The 15,519-nt window shown below is 54.7% G+C and overlaps 7 protein-coding genes across 7 annotated transcripts; 5 read left to right on the top strand and 2 right to left on the bottom strand.

The window, feature by feature from the left end:
- Positions 1-95: 95 nt before the first annotated feature.
- C7974DRAFT_318098 (uncharacterized protein) lies at positions 96-1,235 on the top strand (the record flags this gene model as incomplete). The annotated part of the gene is made up of 1 exon (XM_046138634.1): positions 96-1,235. One exon carries the CDS (start codon positions 96-98, stop codon positions 1,233-1,235), a length of 1,140 nt encoding a protein of 379 aa, XP_045994109.1.
- A 1,157-nt stretch (positions 1,236-2,392) lies between these two features.
- On the top strand, positions 2,393-3,847 carry C7974DRAFT_400961 (uncharacterized protein). Its single transcript, XM_046142555.1, has one exon. The coding sequence runs from the start codon at positions 2,757-2,759 to the stop codon at positions 3,504-3,506; it is 750 nt and encodes a 249-aa protein (XP_045994108.1). The 5' UTR covers positions 2,393-2,756; the 3' UTR covers positions 3,507-3,847.
- Positions 3,848-4,581: 734 nt separating this feature from the next.
- On the bottom strand, positions 4,582-5,448 carry C7974DRAFT_416164 (uncharacterized protein; the record flags this gene model as incomplete). The annotated part of the gene is made up of 1 exon (XM_046143963.1): positions 4,582-5,448. The coding sequence occupies one exon, from the start codon at positions 5,446-5,448 to the stop codon at positions 4,582-4,584; it is 867 nt and encodes a 288-aa protein (XP_045994107.1).
- A 262-nt stretch (positions 5,449-5,710) lies between these two features.
- C7974DRAFT_400958 (uncharacterized protein) lies at positions 5,711-6,157 on the top strand. The gene is made up of 2 exons (XM_046142554.1): positions 5,711-6,086; positions 6,134-6,157. The coding sequence occupies exon 1, from the start codon at positions 5,724-5,726 to the stop codon at positions 5,961-5,963; it is 240 nt and encodes a 79-aa protein (XP_045994106.1). The 5' UTR covers positions 5,711-5,723; the 3' UTR covers positions 5,964-6,086; positions 6,134-6,157.
- A 3,204-nt stretch (positions 6,158-9,361) lies between these two features.
- C7974DRAFT_37873 (uncharacterized protein) lies at positions 9,362-10,970 on the top strand. Its single transcript, XM_046140422.1, has 3 exons — positions 9,362-9,647; positions 9,731-10,169; positions 10,221-10,970. Exons 1-3 carry the CDS (start codon positions 9,465-9,467, stop codon positions 10,952-10,954), a joined length of 1,356 nt encoding a protein of 451 aa, XP_045994105.1. The 5' UTR covers positions 9,362-9,464; the 3' UTR covers positions 10,955-10,970.
- A 421-nt stretch (positions 10,971-11,391) lies between these two features.
- Positions 11,392-12,154, bottom strand: C7974DRAFT_400954 (uncharacterized protein). The gene has a single exon (XM_046142553.1). The coding sequence runs from the start codon at positions 11,987-11,989 to the stop codon at positions 11,480-11,482; it is 510 nt and encodes a 169-aa protein (XP_045994104.1). The 5' UTR covers positions 11,990-12,154; the 3' UTR covers positions 11,392-11,479.
- On the top strand, positions 12,141-15,352 carry C7974DRAFT_37768 (uncharacterized protein). The gene has a single exon (XM_046140371.1). The coding sequence runs from the start codon at positions 12,292-12,294 to the stop codon at positions 15,079-15,081; it is 2,790 nt and encodes a 929-aa protein (XP_045994103.1). The 5' UTR covers positions 12,141-12,291; the 3' UTR covers positions 15,082-15,352.
- The last annotated feature ends 167 nt before the right edge of the window (positions 15,353-15,519 follow it).

Genomic DNA, 15,519 nt, shown 5'->3' with positions numbered 1-15,519 from the left:
TTCCTTCTTACCAAGTTACCGGTAGCCTTCCGGTAGGACACAGGACTGAACGAACCTAAACCTAAGAACAATAAACCTAAGTTTTCCAAGACATCATGGCCAAGGTTGCCCTCATCACTGGTGGGAACGGTATCACCGGTTCCGCGATCATTGAATATCTCGTCAAGAATACAACGTCACAGGAGTGGAGTCAGATTATCGTCACATCACGGTCCCCATTCAAGACCACTGTTCAGGATGAACGGATCACCTTCATCGCCCTTGATCTGAGCCAAGACCCCAATGATCTGATCGCCAAGATGCGTCCAGTATGCAGTGGCGTTACGCATGCCTACTTCTCCTCGTATGTACACAAAGACGATTTCAAGGAGTTAAACCTCGCGAACGAAAAGTTGTTTTCCAACTTTTTGGATGCCATAATCGCAGTAGCTCCTGTGCTAGAGAATTGCACTCTTCAAACTGGCGGGAAGCATTACAATGTCCATCTTGGCCCAGTGCCTTCGCCCGCTCGTGAAGAAGAACCCAGGAAGGAGAGCCCCATTGGTAACTTCTACTACCCCCAGGAGGACTACCTGATTGCCCGTCAAAAGGGACAGCGCTGGACGTGGAATGTGGTCAGGCCCGAGGCCATAATTGGGCACACCTCAAAACCAAACGGCATGAATTCGGCTCTGACTTATGCGCTCTACTTTCTTGTCTGTAAAGAGCTTGGTGTTGAAGCTCGCATGCCCACGAACCAGCTTTATTGGGAAGGATATGACGACTTATCTGACTCGAGGCTCATTGCAGACCTCTCCATCTGGGCGTCAACGAGCCAGAAGGCAGCAAACCAAGCTTTCAACATCACCAACGGTGACTACTTCACCTGGAGATACATGTGGCCACGCATCGCAGCCTACTTAGGCGCTCAAGCAACACCCGATCAGGCGTTCACAAAACCCCGCCCAACAGAGGGCGAAACGCAGCTTGATTTGTCCCTCGTCGAATGGGCGGCCGACAAACAAGAAGTATGGAACAAGATTTGCGATAAAGGATCGTGCCCAGAAGCTAAAGCAACCTGGGAGTCAGGCACATGGGCCTTCCAGGACTGGGTCTTCCAACGTACGTGGTCGGCGACTTTGAGTATCAACAAGGCGAGATCGTACGGATGGCAAGGTCACATTGACTCGTTCCAGTCGTTGACTGAAGCGTTTGACAACTTTGTAAACCTCAAGCAGATTCCTCCGTTCCGTTAAAATAGTTACACTTCCAAACTGTCTACTCAAAAGTTACTATTCATGCACACTGACTGTTCTTGAGGATCAAATAACGGAGGTGTATAAACGCGTGATAGATGGATGCATCGCAGATCTATGCTCCGATCGTGATCGTGATAAAATCACTACAGGTAGTTCTAGCTAGTTGAGCGAGATCAGCTAAAACGTCCCAATCATCGCTTCGAACGAACGCAGTTTGCAGTCACCCTCTAGCCGCGTTCTCAACATCACGCAGAAGCTTCTTAGTCCTGATGGCCTAGGGACTTGGTTCAGAGCCACATATCTTACCACGATCTCAAACTCCCTAGTGACGATCGGAAGGAAGAAGGGCGATTTTCGTGAATTGCCGCGCAGGTGGTGGAAACACTGTTTGCGCATACATCTATAACAATGCATTGCGAACTTACAGCAGCGACAGAGGATCGAGAGTGAGGTTTTGCTTCGGCACGTTATATGCTTGTGAAAAAACCTGAGTCCTGTATGTGGTCGCTTTGTGGGCTTCGTATCGAGGGGTGTAAGAAAGACTGACCAAGTGGGCTTTCCCTGACAAGTGCTACCTTCGTGAGCACAAATTCCGTCACTTCCGGCGGCACGTCCGTAAACAATTGCGGGCGCTGTTGAAAGGAGCCATATGCCCTATTAGCAGTTGGTTGTGGAGGCGATGATGGGGCGAAGGCAGAGCGGGAAGGTACGCGGTACTCTCGGGTCTGATCTATAGCATAATAATCACGAGGCTGTATGTTTTCCTCCTTTTGCTTGCTTGGCTGGCTTGCGGTGTGATGTAGTGGTTAGGAAGGGGGTAGATTGGACAAAATCATCTTCCTTGCGCAAAGCGTCTAGCGATGATTGGTGGGATCAATGGGACGGGGTCTGGCGATTCGCACGCATCGACTCGGCAGGCCACACTCATAATCCCGGTACACCGACAAACCACAACGAGCCAGCACACTCCCGATACGGATCCTCGTCGAAAGAGCGGTCGGGCATGCCGCTCCCAGATGAGTTCACATGGCAGCGGTGTTAGCCCACGTTCACTTCGTCATCTGCAGCCTCCGGGCCAATCACGCCGCTGGCGCTGGGCCTTGGCTTCCCGCGAACGACGCGCGAACGCCTTGGTTCGTCGCTTGTTCCCGTGTGATGTGGATGACGAAGCACGGGCTGGCGACGGGTGGGTGAAGAAGCGGTCGGGAAGACCGCAGAGCCGCCATGTTCGTATGAGACGAGTTTGGCAGTATGCGACGGCGCCGTATAAGAACTTGCGGATGCCTCAGGCATGAGAAGTGTACAACTGTATCTCTTTCCTCGAGAGCACAAAGCTGGACTACCCCACAGTCTTGTTGACGCTAAGCCTTGTTTGCGGCCCGCTGTTCCTTCCCAATGATGTCTCGTCAAAGATCGCGAAGTCGCAATAGTGAGTCTCACTTCTTGCCTTGCCGCCTTATCTGACGAGGCTGTACGACCGAAGCTGACGATTTAATTCGCCCGCTAGACGACCCCACCATGGTCCCCCAACACCTTGAGGTTCTCCCATACATCTCCCCAGTTGCCGACTGGCTCAACGCACCTGCAAATCTCCACGAGCGCATAGTCCAGGTCGAATACGGCCACACCTCCCTCGCACACCTACACGTCCACAACAATCCGCCGCAATCACAACGCCAATCCTCGTCCATGACCCCTACAATCATCTACAACGCGCCCGCTTCAACCCACACCCCCTCCCTAACCTTCTCCCCGACCGCCTCAACGACCTCTGTCTTTACTCCTCTCTCATACCAGGACACATTCCCCACCTCGCACGCCCCTCTCGAAGAAACACACGGCGTCCTTACTCTCATCCCACAACACCCTTGCGTCTTCTGGTTTCTAAACTGCACCTACACATCCACCTCACGCTCGGAGTGGGCCACGCACTGCACATCGCACTTCCGCAGCGCGCCGCCGCCGTCCAGTGTCACGTGTCCGCTGTGCGCGTGGGCCACAGAGGGAGCAGAAGGCGCCTGGGCCCGCTCACTGGATCACATCGCCGACGAGCACTTTGCGCGCGGGCAGAGCTTTCGTGCATATGCAGTGCGCCCGCGGGTCGATTTGGTGCTGTATCTGTGGCGCCGTCGGGTTATTGCGGATCAGCAGCTTCAGGAGTTGAGGAGGGGAGTGGTAACAGAGCGATATGTTGTGACTGGAGGGAGGGAGGGCGAGCGTGGCGGGGGAGGACGGACGAGGAGGGAGCGTCGAGCAGTGCGAGGGTAGGGTTTTTTGCGAATGAGTTGTTCGGCCTCGACTCGTCTTTGGTTGGTTGGTTGGTTGGGGGGAAGTTCATTTCGTGCTCTTTAAGCCGGCTGGATCGGTGCTTTCCTTTCTCTTCTCTCTTATCGAAATTTGTGATACCCGGGTTTTGCAACAATACGGACAATTTATCATCATACTGCGTTCCCTCGCTGTCCTCTGCGCTGCGTTCTGCCAATACTGATGACATAGGGTGAGTGCTTAGCTGGTCATGTAGATGTTCAAACAGTGTAGCAGGTAGCATGGTTGGGTAAAAGAGAGTGCACCGAAGTTATAGTTGAGCGAGGGAGACAGCATGTGAGGAGTGAGTTGCATCTTAGTTGTGGTTTATAGATACAGTGTGGGGTGCATGAAGTCAAGTTCCGAGAAAAGTCGACTCGCTGCGTATCTCAGACACCATGGTCTGCGCTCGCCACGACGATGCCGTCCTTCCCATTTTATGCATCGTTGCAGTGGGGTGACCCATCGCTATCACTGCATGTAGTTCCTGCGCATTGCGTTTCGGTGGACCAGCCCAGAATGGGATTACACACTTCGACCGCAGAAGCGTCCTCGGAGCAGCGGTACTCCGAATCGCCGCAGATAGTGCGGGGAGCGACGGAGGTGAGCGGGGTGGCGCTGGCGAGAGCCACGAGGGCCAGGATGGAGAGAATGCTTTTGGAGAACATCTGCGGGCGGTCAGAGGGCGTGGTCAGGATGTGGTCACATCAGGGGTTTTTGTGAAGGGATGCGTGCGATGGAGTTGGAAGTCGGGACTTGTGGTATCGGGGAAATGAAGATGGACTTGATCTCGAACTTGGACTTGCAATTCACACCCCTCGGTCGCGAATTTCTATCTACTTAAACTGTTGCCGCTTCAAATGCCACGTCAGCAATGCAGCACCCGCGTCGCGCCGTGCAATCCTTACCCGGCCGCACATGCGGTTTGATGATGAGGCGATTACACCTTAGAGGCCGCTACAGCACATACTTAGGTACACACAGTGGTTGTGTGACGTCGCGGTCCTGATTTATATCTCGATCTAGCCCTCCAGCCATCTCAATTCTCTGACCGCGAGAACTTGTTACCTGTCTGGAAGTGGCGCTGTGACGAATCACCTCCCTGGTCTGTATCTGCAACAATGCGCTCGTGGTGGTCGCTCGCCGAATGGCGGCGGCCGAGATACGGGAAGTTGCCAGGGTCGACGTGAGAAGGACCCGTGGGTGCAGCAGCGGGTGCTTGCGGGGTATGGGATGTGCGCTGGGATTTGTGCTGGCGAGTGGAGCGGGTGCGTTTCTGCGACTTGACCGCTGCAACACGTTCCGTGGTAGGGCGGTGCGGGGACAGGGTTATGACATCGTCGTAAATGCCAGAGAGGCGGGGGATGAAGGTTAGCGGGCGATTGGGGTATGGGGGGCGCGTCTGCGAGAAGGAGTGTGGGTGTGGGGGGGTGGTGTTCAAGTTGACGTCAGGCACGATTTTTGGTGTGTATGTATGGGGTGCAGCATGCGGAGTGATAGCACTTTGGGTGTTGTGGTGAGGGCGAGCGTTGGATGCATGGCCAACGTCTGGGTGGCTCCGCAGGGGCGCATAGACTAGGGGTCTAGCGTGGATCTGGATCTCGCTCAAGGCCTCATATTGACCTGGGCCGACCATACCAGTGACTAGACCCCTGAGCTCGAGATTGATTGTGTCATGGTAGAAGCCAGTCCATCCTCCCCGAACATAGTGGTCCAGCACAGACCATAGGGCATCTTTGGCGGCATACTGAGCATCGGGGATAGTCAAGAAAGTACCGATTTTCTTGGAGAGAAGTTGGCCGTCGCCGATGTTCTGATGATGCCAAACATCGTACTCTTGCGGGTGTTGCATGGTGTGCATATTGAACTCTAGCTGGTATGGGGTCACGAAGTTTGAGTTGTCCATGCTTGCAGTAGTCTGAAGCGAGTTGTGTGTAAGTCTGAATATGAGACAGAATAGGGGTGCTGGTCGAGATTGTTTTGTATACCTGCGGTATCTGTTTGTGAGCCTCGTGGTGCTGTCGAGCAAGCTGCAAGCCGACATCCATCTTGGTTTTCGATTTGAACAAAGCGAGAACAAAGTAATGAAAGAAGATGGAAGAGAAGTTTGAACACTCTGGGAATGCGAAGATGTTTTGATTGGACAATCGACAAATTGACTGCTTGACGCGTCATGGGTGCATGGTAGAGGTCGCATCTGAGTGCCTGTTGTTTGTGTTCTGGTCTGCGTTATCTGACTGCTACATCTACCTGCGTTGCTGTAAACTTTGCAGTTGCAAGGATACGATTGAGAACATCTTACTAGTTCATTGTTTGTCGTTTGTCGTTGCTGGTGATTTGGAGCTCTTCAATTCCGGGCTGGTGCTTCGCCAAGCAGACTACAGTCTGCACCACCAGCCCAACATCGCCGTTGCTTTTTGATGTCAAGTAAAAGCAGTAGATAGGGGCGTATGGATGGACGTGATTCTTGTGCGGAACAGATTAGCAACATGTGACCTCTGTCACGCTCTGTCACCGCCAGTGGCTTTGGAACCAATATGACCGCTTTACATCTCAGCTCAGTCTTTGCTCACCTTCCCAATGAAGCTTACCTGAAACATAATTGTATGTTCTTGTAATCGAACTTAATGGCCATCAGGGCTACGATGGGCCTTGGTCGTCGTGCTGTGAAGAGATAGTCTGTGCAAATGGTGTGCAAATACGCCTGCAGGACATCCGGAAAGCCAGAGCAGACGATTCAATCAACGATGCAGCAGATGTGTTTCAACTATGCAAGGGAATGATCCAAATGACCTGTGACCTGGAAGTTGTGCGCCTTCGATTGTTCATAGCATGAAGGCATTTGCCCTGCCTGTTTTCGACCACTCGAGCACGGGGCTAGTCTTAGTCAAGTCGAGCATCGTGACTGATGACCGTCGAGAGCCGAATGAACGAATACGCTTCAACGCTAGAGAATAAATCCGAAGATACCTAGAGCATGGAGATCAAGGGGGGTATCAGACTGGAGGCGGGTAGAATGTGTATCGATAGTCACGGCTGAATCCGACAGGCTAACGAAGGACTGACTCGGAATAGGAAGAGAATGCGCAGGCTCAGTTTTGCAGAAAGGGAGACGCCAGAGCCTAACGAAAAAGATCGAAGTGTTTGATTGTATGGCAGAGATGAAGCGGACGCGTAATGGGCGACTCGTGGTGTACCCGAATAAGCCGAACACAAGCTTCGGGTATGAATGATTTGATGGCAAAGCCTAGGATTCTTGGTTGTAAGGCGAGAATGTGAAGAAGCAAACTCACCTGTCAATCTTTCGTTCTCATAGCTTAGGATGCGTCTAACCGGATGTACGCCACATGAATCTTTCCACATCGTGTGACAGTCGCCGCACAATGTCACACCGCAAGACGAGTGCACTTCACCGTCCTCCAACTCAAGACTATCGAGTGACCATCACCATCCACCTGGTGAAACGATGGTCTCCATCTCTCCGCTTCTCCAGGGAATAAGCACCCGGGGACGAGGTCAAAGTTCATTGAACAATCCATGATGGGGTGTCCACTCAGGCACACCTTCCTTTTCCCATCCAGAAGCCAATCCCAATGTTGCACAACCTCTGATCGCCCTATGCGGCTCCAAGAAGCAATTCGTGCCCGTCGCTAGACTTCCCTGCATCTGTCACCGCTGTGATCGCCGGCGTCTCGTTTGATCGCCGCCATCCATGTGGCAATCCTCGTATTCTCTACCAGCGTGCGCTGCTTTTCTGAAGCCGTCTCGGCCGATGCTCGAGCAGCGCGATGGACTTGAGCGTGCCCCCAGACGCTGGCTGTGTGGAAGGCTGTTAGCTGACCAATCAGCACAAAGCAAGAAGGGTTCACTGTTAGTTTGAGTTGCTGCGCTACACAATTCTCCTCTTAGCAGACTCCGCTGTTCAAAGTTGAGCACACGATGGATGTGGGGTAAAGATACGAGGTCGCGACGATGGATGACGATAGTTCGCGTGGCCGTTTCGTCTTTCGACATCTGCATGGCCACGAGTCGCGAGCACGTGTGACTGCAGATCGGCAACTGTTATCGTTAAGGTGCTGGATTGACTTGTAGCTCTTGCCGCCACGAGGCTGGCGAGGGCCAGTCGATGGCCCGTGTGTGTGAAAATAGCGACGTTTTGCGTGCTTCGAGTGAACGGCTGCACAGTACGGCACGCACCGGCGAAGTCTGAGTCGTGTTGAAAGCTTATGAACTGTCAAGCGATGGTTTGACGCAAATAGTGCAGTATAAAGTGCCAGTAGTGCATATCTAACACTCGTCTGCAGTCCCAATACAGACAATGAATGCAGGATTGACTTTTTCGATGTGTATTTTGTCACTACTGATGAGTTTGTTGGTATCGCGAGACCGCGCAAAAGCGGCATCAGGTATGACTGTGAGAAACCACCACAGCTCCGATCACATGTCGTGACCCCTGAACGGGCTTTCCGTGCCTAATTTCTCTATTGCTAGGAATTGTCTCGACTTCTGCATGAATGGTAGTCGATTGGGCCGGGCATGCTCCGTGCAGTGCATATGTGGTTCCCGAAATTGCGGCGTCGATGGCGCTGTCAAGTCTAAGCGAGATAGCTGTATGAAGGCGTCAGTGGCATATTTGCTTTTCCCGCTGCCGGTTATCGAGTCTGCAGTCCGGATCTTGCCAGATCGTCCTCGGTCGGACTTTCTGTTCTTGGGGTAACCGATTGCGACTCATGAGAGGCACAGGCTTCGCAGACTGCGACGTAATGAAGCGCCGGACTGACAATCATTCCATACGAAAATCTCAACTCAACCAATTGGCAGCGTGCATGGCAGGAATCTGGTAGCTTTCATGGCCAATTTCGAGTACCGTCTTAACACCGTCAGCGGGCACTGGACCCTTCGAGCTCCAATCATGTCGGCTCCACTCGGAACCATGTCCGGGTGGCATGGATTTGCATCCTGCGTTGTCAATCACTGCTCGATGACATTTCCCAAAGCCATGTCTGACTTGTGGCTGTCTGAAACAACGTCATTCTTCGTCGATTGCAACAACATCGACTTGCGATCCCGCGTCGCCACTCATCACGCAGCCAAGCTTTGTCTCCCCGTACTTGCCAACGTTGAGCCAGATGCAACGGCTCTGTCGAGTCTTCATTTCGGTTGACATCCACCAGATTGGCAGTCCGGCAGGCGCCACGCTTCACCATGAGCCTAGGAAGATTTGTGTTTCGCCGCTAGAGCCTGCCCCGATACGTGCTAGCTGGAAGATCGACATGGCCCTTGCCCAGATTGCCGAGGCTCATGCATGCACGCGCGACGCGGCTTCATCGACAGTTTGCGCTCTAGAGACAAATGAAGTCCGTGGGCGCGTTGAGCTGGCCAACTTCGCTTGAGGCTGCTGCGGGGCACGCCTGTTGCTCGGCGACCTCGAGGGACCCATGTGCAACCACGGGGCGTTGCCTGCCATGCATCGTAACGCGATTGGGGAACCGGCCAGCGGATGCAGGTGCAGCTGCTCTGCGCTTGCCAGAGCGCCGCCTTTGTCATGTCTATCAAGGCCAGGCACGGTGGTCTTGCTGTGGTTACCCCAATGTACTTAAGTCTAGCTCGAGCCACGTCTGTACCTCCGCCTCAGCTGTCCAGTCCCCTACTCTTCATCGGGAACGTCTGTGCGTTCCCTTCACTCTCATAGGAGACTCGCCCGTACCACCCTAAGTAGTTTGCACCGGCCTTCCCGCCAGCGTGGCTTGCACTCAGCCCGATCATCTCGCCCAGGCTACTGGAATTTCGTTCAGCATCGACCATTCTCACGGACCGCACTGTGTTCTTAAACAAGAGTCGTCCCTGCCGTAACTCGAGGTCCCACGCGACTAAGCTGTGTCCTACCTAATTATCAGGCCACTCCACTCCACACCCAACGCCATGGTCTACAACCTCGCGTACCGTCGCCCTCAGAGGCAGGCCCGGTCATCCACTGAGTCGGTGACCGGCGAACACAAGCAGCTGTCCATTCACGAGTCCATTCGCTCTGGCAGTAGTGGCATGTCTCATGGCATTCCTGAGGCTCTGTCTTTTGACCGCATCATCGCTGGTGGAGTTTGCCCTGTAAGTCTTCCACATCACGTGTCAGCCCTTCCCGCGGTTTGGCGCGCGCAAAGTTTGACCGTTATGGTACTGACTCTGTCAAGCCCTGCACAGTCCGTGACTTCATGAACTTCTTGAAGTATATTGAGCTTTCGGCCGAGAACCTGCAATTCTTCCTCTGGTATCGCGACTACAGCAAGCGCTTCAAGGAGCTGCCTGAGAGCGAGAAGGTCCTGTCACCTGAGTGGAGAGGTAGCAGCCACGGCAACGCCGAGCCGCCCAAGCTTCCTACCGCAAAGGCGCACCCAGAGGCATCAGCCATTTTGGATGGCACCGACTTTGTCAGCGAGAAGACTGTCAAGTACAGTGATAGGAGCACCAGCAACAACCCCTTCTTCACACCACCGCACACGCCCACAAGTGATCAGCCTCGCCGTGATGAGTCGCTCGATTCGTATGATGAGAGCATGACTACTGGCAAGGTGAACCATTCTGAGCGTGCTGCAGGTGCGTTTGAGAGTGTGGGGCTCAAATGGAAGCCTTGTGAGTGTGACTGATTTTCTTTAGTAGGATTACGATACTCATACACAACAGTAACCGTCCAACCTTATCGCGAGGAGGTCAACCGCATCATCTCGATCTATATCGCAGATGGCGGATCTCGTCAGCTCAATCTTTCGTCCAAGGAGCGCTCTGCGTTGTTGCACGCCCTGCAGAACACCACTCACCCGTCTGCATTCAAAGACGTCATCACCACCGTCGAATGGTCGCTGCGCTGCCAGGCCCACCCCAACTTCATTCGCTGGACAATCTGCAACGGTAACCGCCCACGTGTCGTGTTTGCCCGCGGGCTTGGAATCGGTGGCATCGTCGCTGGTCTCATTGTCGCGATTGTTCTCACCCTGAGCAGCGCCGGTCGCGCTTGGAGGGCCATATCCCTCATTGGCTTCGTCATCGGAATCTCAACGCTCATCGCTGCGTGGAAGGGTATGTGCGTTGTCCTTCACGGCATGCATCATCGCCACCTGCGACCGTGGGAGCTGTTCAGCTCCGACGACGAGCCGCAAGGCTACGATGCGAAGGTCGATTCCGCTGACTCGCTTGGCTCGCATGTGTCCAGCAACTCGTGGGAAGACGAGCCGTGGGTGGCCAGGTACGAGAAGCGCAACGTTCTCCGCAAGATCTTCGACCGCGAGGTCTGGATCCAGGAGCCAGCTCTCCGCCAAATCCAGGACACCATCTTCATCCAAGCTATTCTCGGCTCGCTCATCATCGGTGGCGTTGCTGTGGGCATCTTTTGCGCCCTCCCCGCTGGAAACTTCTTCTAAGCGCCATCGATGTCTCAACGCCATTTATCTTCTCAACGCCATCTTATCGTCCTTGCGACGCCGTGCCATATCGGCCGTTTCCTACCTCTAGTGCGATATACCCTGATACTTTTGCACAGTTCGTCCGATGTGTAAGAGGTAATAATACCTGGATGAGAAATCTTACGATAGCCTAGGTGGATCGTGTACATGAGGTGAACATACGGTGCACATTACGTAGCTGAGTTGTTCGTTACGCTCACGCAAGGCATCCCGTTTTCATGATTTGAAATCAAATTCATACATCTGCTCTCAGTCAAATCGTACCGTGACCACTCGTCCCGCGATGTCTCCAGAATCGGCTATAAGTCACTATTTGATGACGAGTGAAATAAAATGGTCCGTGGAGGCTACGCGGAATTCACAAGTATTGGTTCGCCGCTAAATATGAAGGCAGGCAGGCAGCTCGCTCTGCAGCTCAACGGACCTTCGGCGCTCAACAGCATGCGAAGCGTCCAGCGCAGCCGTGAAATCCGCCTTGTCACCTCAACGTGGAGGTCGCGGCGATGCCATAAGCAGGCAAGGACTTGCCCATGTGGATTGACCGGCAATGCGGCTCTGTGGCGAGCCTTCGCGTGATGCACTGATGTGGTGGCTGTGCAACGCACAGATGGGGTTCTTGACCGTCTTTTTGCGGCAGCGGCCGGCGTACCAAACACCAGCAACATCTGTGCAATTCATCGAGGAGCATTGCCTGAAACCGGGAGAGGTCTGTGAAGGTCTCAGATGAGAGGTGCAGCTGTTAAGCTTAACGCTGGTGTAATGTGAGGTAGCAAAGGTGGCGCCAGCATGATCAGTGCGACCATGCAGGGCGCTGGTGCTGGTGATGACAGTACATATCACGCAGACCAGCAGGACCACCTGGAGAGGTTCTGTGGCGAGACATGCTACAATATGAAGCACACTGTGACTCAACGCAGGCAAAGAGCGCAAAGGTGCCCCAAAATTCGCACGTCTCTCTTCTAACGAGCCTCGCGAACTGGCGGTGGAAGGCATCCAGGAACACGGGCTAGAAGCGCGCTAAGCTCGGGTGTCCAGCGCGCCTTGCCGATTCGTACTTCGCGTGTTCGGCAGGCGGGTCTGGCGGGATGCGTCACTGAGCAGACGGGCGATTCAACGTTCGAACAATTGCCCCCGCTATGTAGTCCTATGCCTCCTGCATGTCCTAGAATATTCTCTACAATACAGACTATACTGCACCTGCTCGCTGCCCGCTGCTCGCCCTCCTGCTCACACGCTCACCGTACATATGCGCCCAGAGAAGGCTTATTACATCGTCTGACCTAGCATCCTCTTACATGTCTTACACCGACCACGACCGCTACTACCGCCGCCATGAAACGCACTCTTCAAGACCTCGCGACGTAGACCCATACTCCACACGCCATGCACCGCCTGCCGCTCCGCGCGAGAAGCCAGCTATGCGGGGCAGCATGAACAGCTACGCTCCCTCGTCCTACTACGACTCGTACGACGCCCGCGACTCTCGACGAGCACCTGCACTCCCTCGACGCCACGTCAGTACACGCAAAGCCACCTGGCCGCCATCGCCAGCCGTCGAGGACGAAAACGATGCTGTGAGGAAAGAGGTGTCCTCGGTGGTGGGGTCGGAGGAGGGCGAGCCGCCGATCAACACACGGGGCACCGTCGATCAAGACCATCTGCTTGACGAGATCGAACAGCCAAGACTGCCCGAGAATGACGACCGAAGGTTCGTCTTCGTTCCTGGCGTTGACAACGATGGCCTCAGTGCAGAATCCAGTGCTGGTGGAGCGCGCAGGAAGAGCTTCGCAGAGCGGGGGAACATGCCGCATCTAAACACCCATGTCGAAAGCGACCCAATCTTGTACACTTCACGTGTCTCGACGCCCTACTCGTACACGCCGCAGAAGGAATCGAACGCGCCCGCGGCTGCATTCGTGCTCTCGCCCGAGCCTATCACGCCCGCCAATCCTAGCAACCCTAGGACGGCTGCCAATCGAGATGGGTGGGATGCACGGAGGGATCAGAACGCCAGGCCACCGAGGTCGATACCAGCACATACACGACAGGATCCATACGCCCGGTCTCCACCCCAGGTAGCGAAGGACGACGTCTTCGACGATGACACAGCTTCAGAAGGAGAAAACACAGCCCATTTACGGATCAACGAGCGAAAGCCCGCGCGCTACAGCTTCGTGAAGAGCGAGGCTCAGAAGGAAGATCTGAGAGCGAATCTGCGAGAGAGTCAGGAGCCACCAAGGCGCGATTCTTCACAGCGACCACCGACTGCACGCACAGGCTATGAGAATACCGCAAGCTCATCCAAAGAAAGCTCTTACCAGTCTCCACGCTCTTCATCGTCATCGATCAACAGCGAGAAAAGGAGATCAAGACCTACTCCAGTGGATACCCTATACGCAAATAGTCCTCGACCATCGAGTCGGCCAAGCTCGCCACAGTACCGCGCACCATCACCAAAACTCCCAATGCGACTGCGCGAATCACCCCCCGGCTCTCGGCCCTCGTCTCGAGGCAATGCGGCTCGACCGTCTTCTCCCCTCGCATGGTCATCTACGATTTACCCTCCATCCCCACGGCAGGCACCGATATCTGAGGCAGATTTTCATTCCACATACCCGCCTGTGACTGCCAACGACCGGCCGAGACCATCTTCACGTTTTGGCAGGCATGAGACGATACAGATCCCTCCTCCTCGGGTAGACGTTCAAAGTCCCTCGCCGGTCAGGCCGTCGCCGGTCAGGCCGAACAATCCTCTGCCATATCCGGTAGAGGACTATCACGCTGACGTCTGGATGCCACCAGAAGAGCATTATCAGTTCGACCACTCCACTGTGCCTCCTCCGCGACAGCTTATCGCAGATGCACCGAGAGTTGCCTCACCCTCGATTTCCAATTCACCACGACAAGGTGATGCTTTTCGAGAGCGCTCTGCTAGACCCCGAACGCCACGGTCTGAAGAGGCGCCCCGCCAAAGGCGAAGCAGATCGAACAGTGCCGACTCAAAGCACAGCAGAACAGTTAAACTTCTCGACAGACCGTTGCCAGCCTGCCCGCGAAAAAAACCGACCGATCGCTACGACGATTGGTACTCGCTCTCCGGCTACCACAATTTTGACGTATGTCCTAGCTGCTACGATGGCATCTTCGCAGATACACCTTTTGCCGCTCACTTTTCGCAAACCCGTCGCCGTGAACGCCCCACCGAGCGATTCTGCGACTTCAGTAGCCCTTGGATGCGTCTCGCGTGGCTCATGACCATCAAACAGCGCCGTTCTGGACTGGACCTACTGTACGCGCTGGCAGACGTGAGCGATGCCGAACGTCCATGTCCTGAGGAGCGCGAACTCAGCACCGACCGAATGAACTGGTACGGAATACCCGATCCGCGCGACGGCCTGCACGTTGCCAACTTCGCTATCTGCTCCGCGGACGTCAAGATGCTGGAGATCCTCTTCCCCAGCGTGAAAGGCTACTTCACGAGACTACCACCCACCTCCGCATACACTCCCGAAAAGCACACTTGTAGCCTGCGCACTGGCTCGCGCCGCTTCCCACAATATCTCGATCTCCTCGTCGAGCTCGATGCCGAAGCCGACTCCAGTGGCCAGCGCCCTAACATGTCCAAATTCACCAAAATGGCGCGTGACAACGCCTTCAAACGCGAATGCACCCGCGACAAAGCCTTCGTGCGCAAGCCCTGGCACTTCATCCCCTCGCTCCCCGAATTCACCGTGTGCGAGGAGTGCTTCGATGCAGTCATCTGGCCGCGCGTGCAGAACAGCGCACTTGCGCGCCTCGTCAACAAAACCATCCAGCTCGTGCCCAACGAGGACCTCGAGCTGGGAAGCAGTTGCTGTCTGTACAGCACGCGCATGCGCCGCGTCTGGGACGTGTGCGCCGACGAAGACGACTTGACGTATCTCGAGCGCAAGGTCCGAGAGCGCAGGCGCAAGGAAGTGGTGTTTGCCAAGGAGCGCAGGGGCGTGCTGCAGTGGCTTGTGGGGCTTGAGAAGGGGAGTCGCACGTGGGAGCGGGCGCGGGAGGAGCTCCGCGTGCTGGAAAGGGAGTGGGCGAATTGTGAATAGTGGGCGAACATTACCATGGAGATGAATCGAGTCAATGTCTGTTTGCAGCCGAATCTGTTGTATCGGTGTTTTTCGAGAGCGTGTGGCTTCGCTGAACCATGGGACAGTGATTTGGTGAAGGCCTCTGACTGGCTGTGATAGTCTGGTTTGACGTCCTGCAGGGTCACAATGTTAACGTGGGAGCTAATGAAGTGCAGAGAAGCTTCTTTGTTGGTACCATGGTATGCACCTGCATTAGGGAATCCGTCCCACGGTTTAAGATCTGCACAAGTCGCCGACTATTAGATCAAACTCCAACTTCTGTGGCGACTCGTCTCACGTGATCAAATGAAGTGTGCAAGAGAGAGATCTAGGCTGTGTGTTTGGCATGGTGGACTGGGTGTAGGTTGGACGTGCGACCAGAAGGACTGAGTAGATTGTCGCAACCCCGACGAAAAG

The sequence above is a fragment of the Boeremia exigua genome (assembly GCF_020726555.1).
Source record: "Boeremia exigua strain MPI-SDFR-AT-0100 chromosome Unknown C7974scaffold_10, whole genome shotgun sequence".
In the NCBI taxonomy this organism is placed as follows: Eukaryota; Fungi; Ascomycota; class Dothideomycetes; order Pleosporales; family Didymellaceae; genus Boeremia; species Boeremia exigua.
Note: the sequence above shows the minus strand (reverse complement) of the source record. Positions and strands in the feature narration are given on the sequence as shown.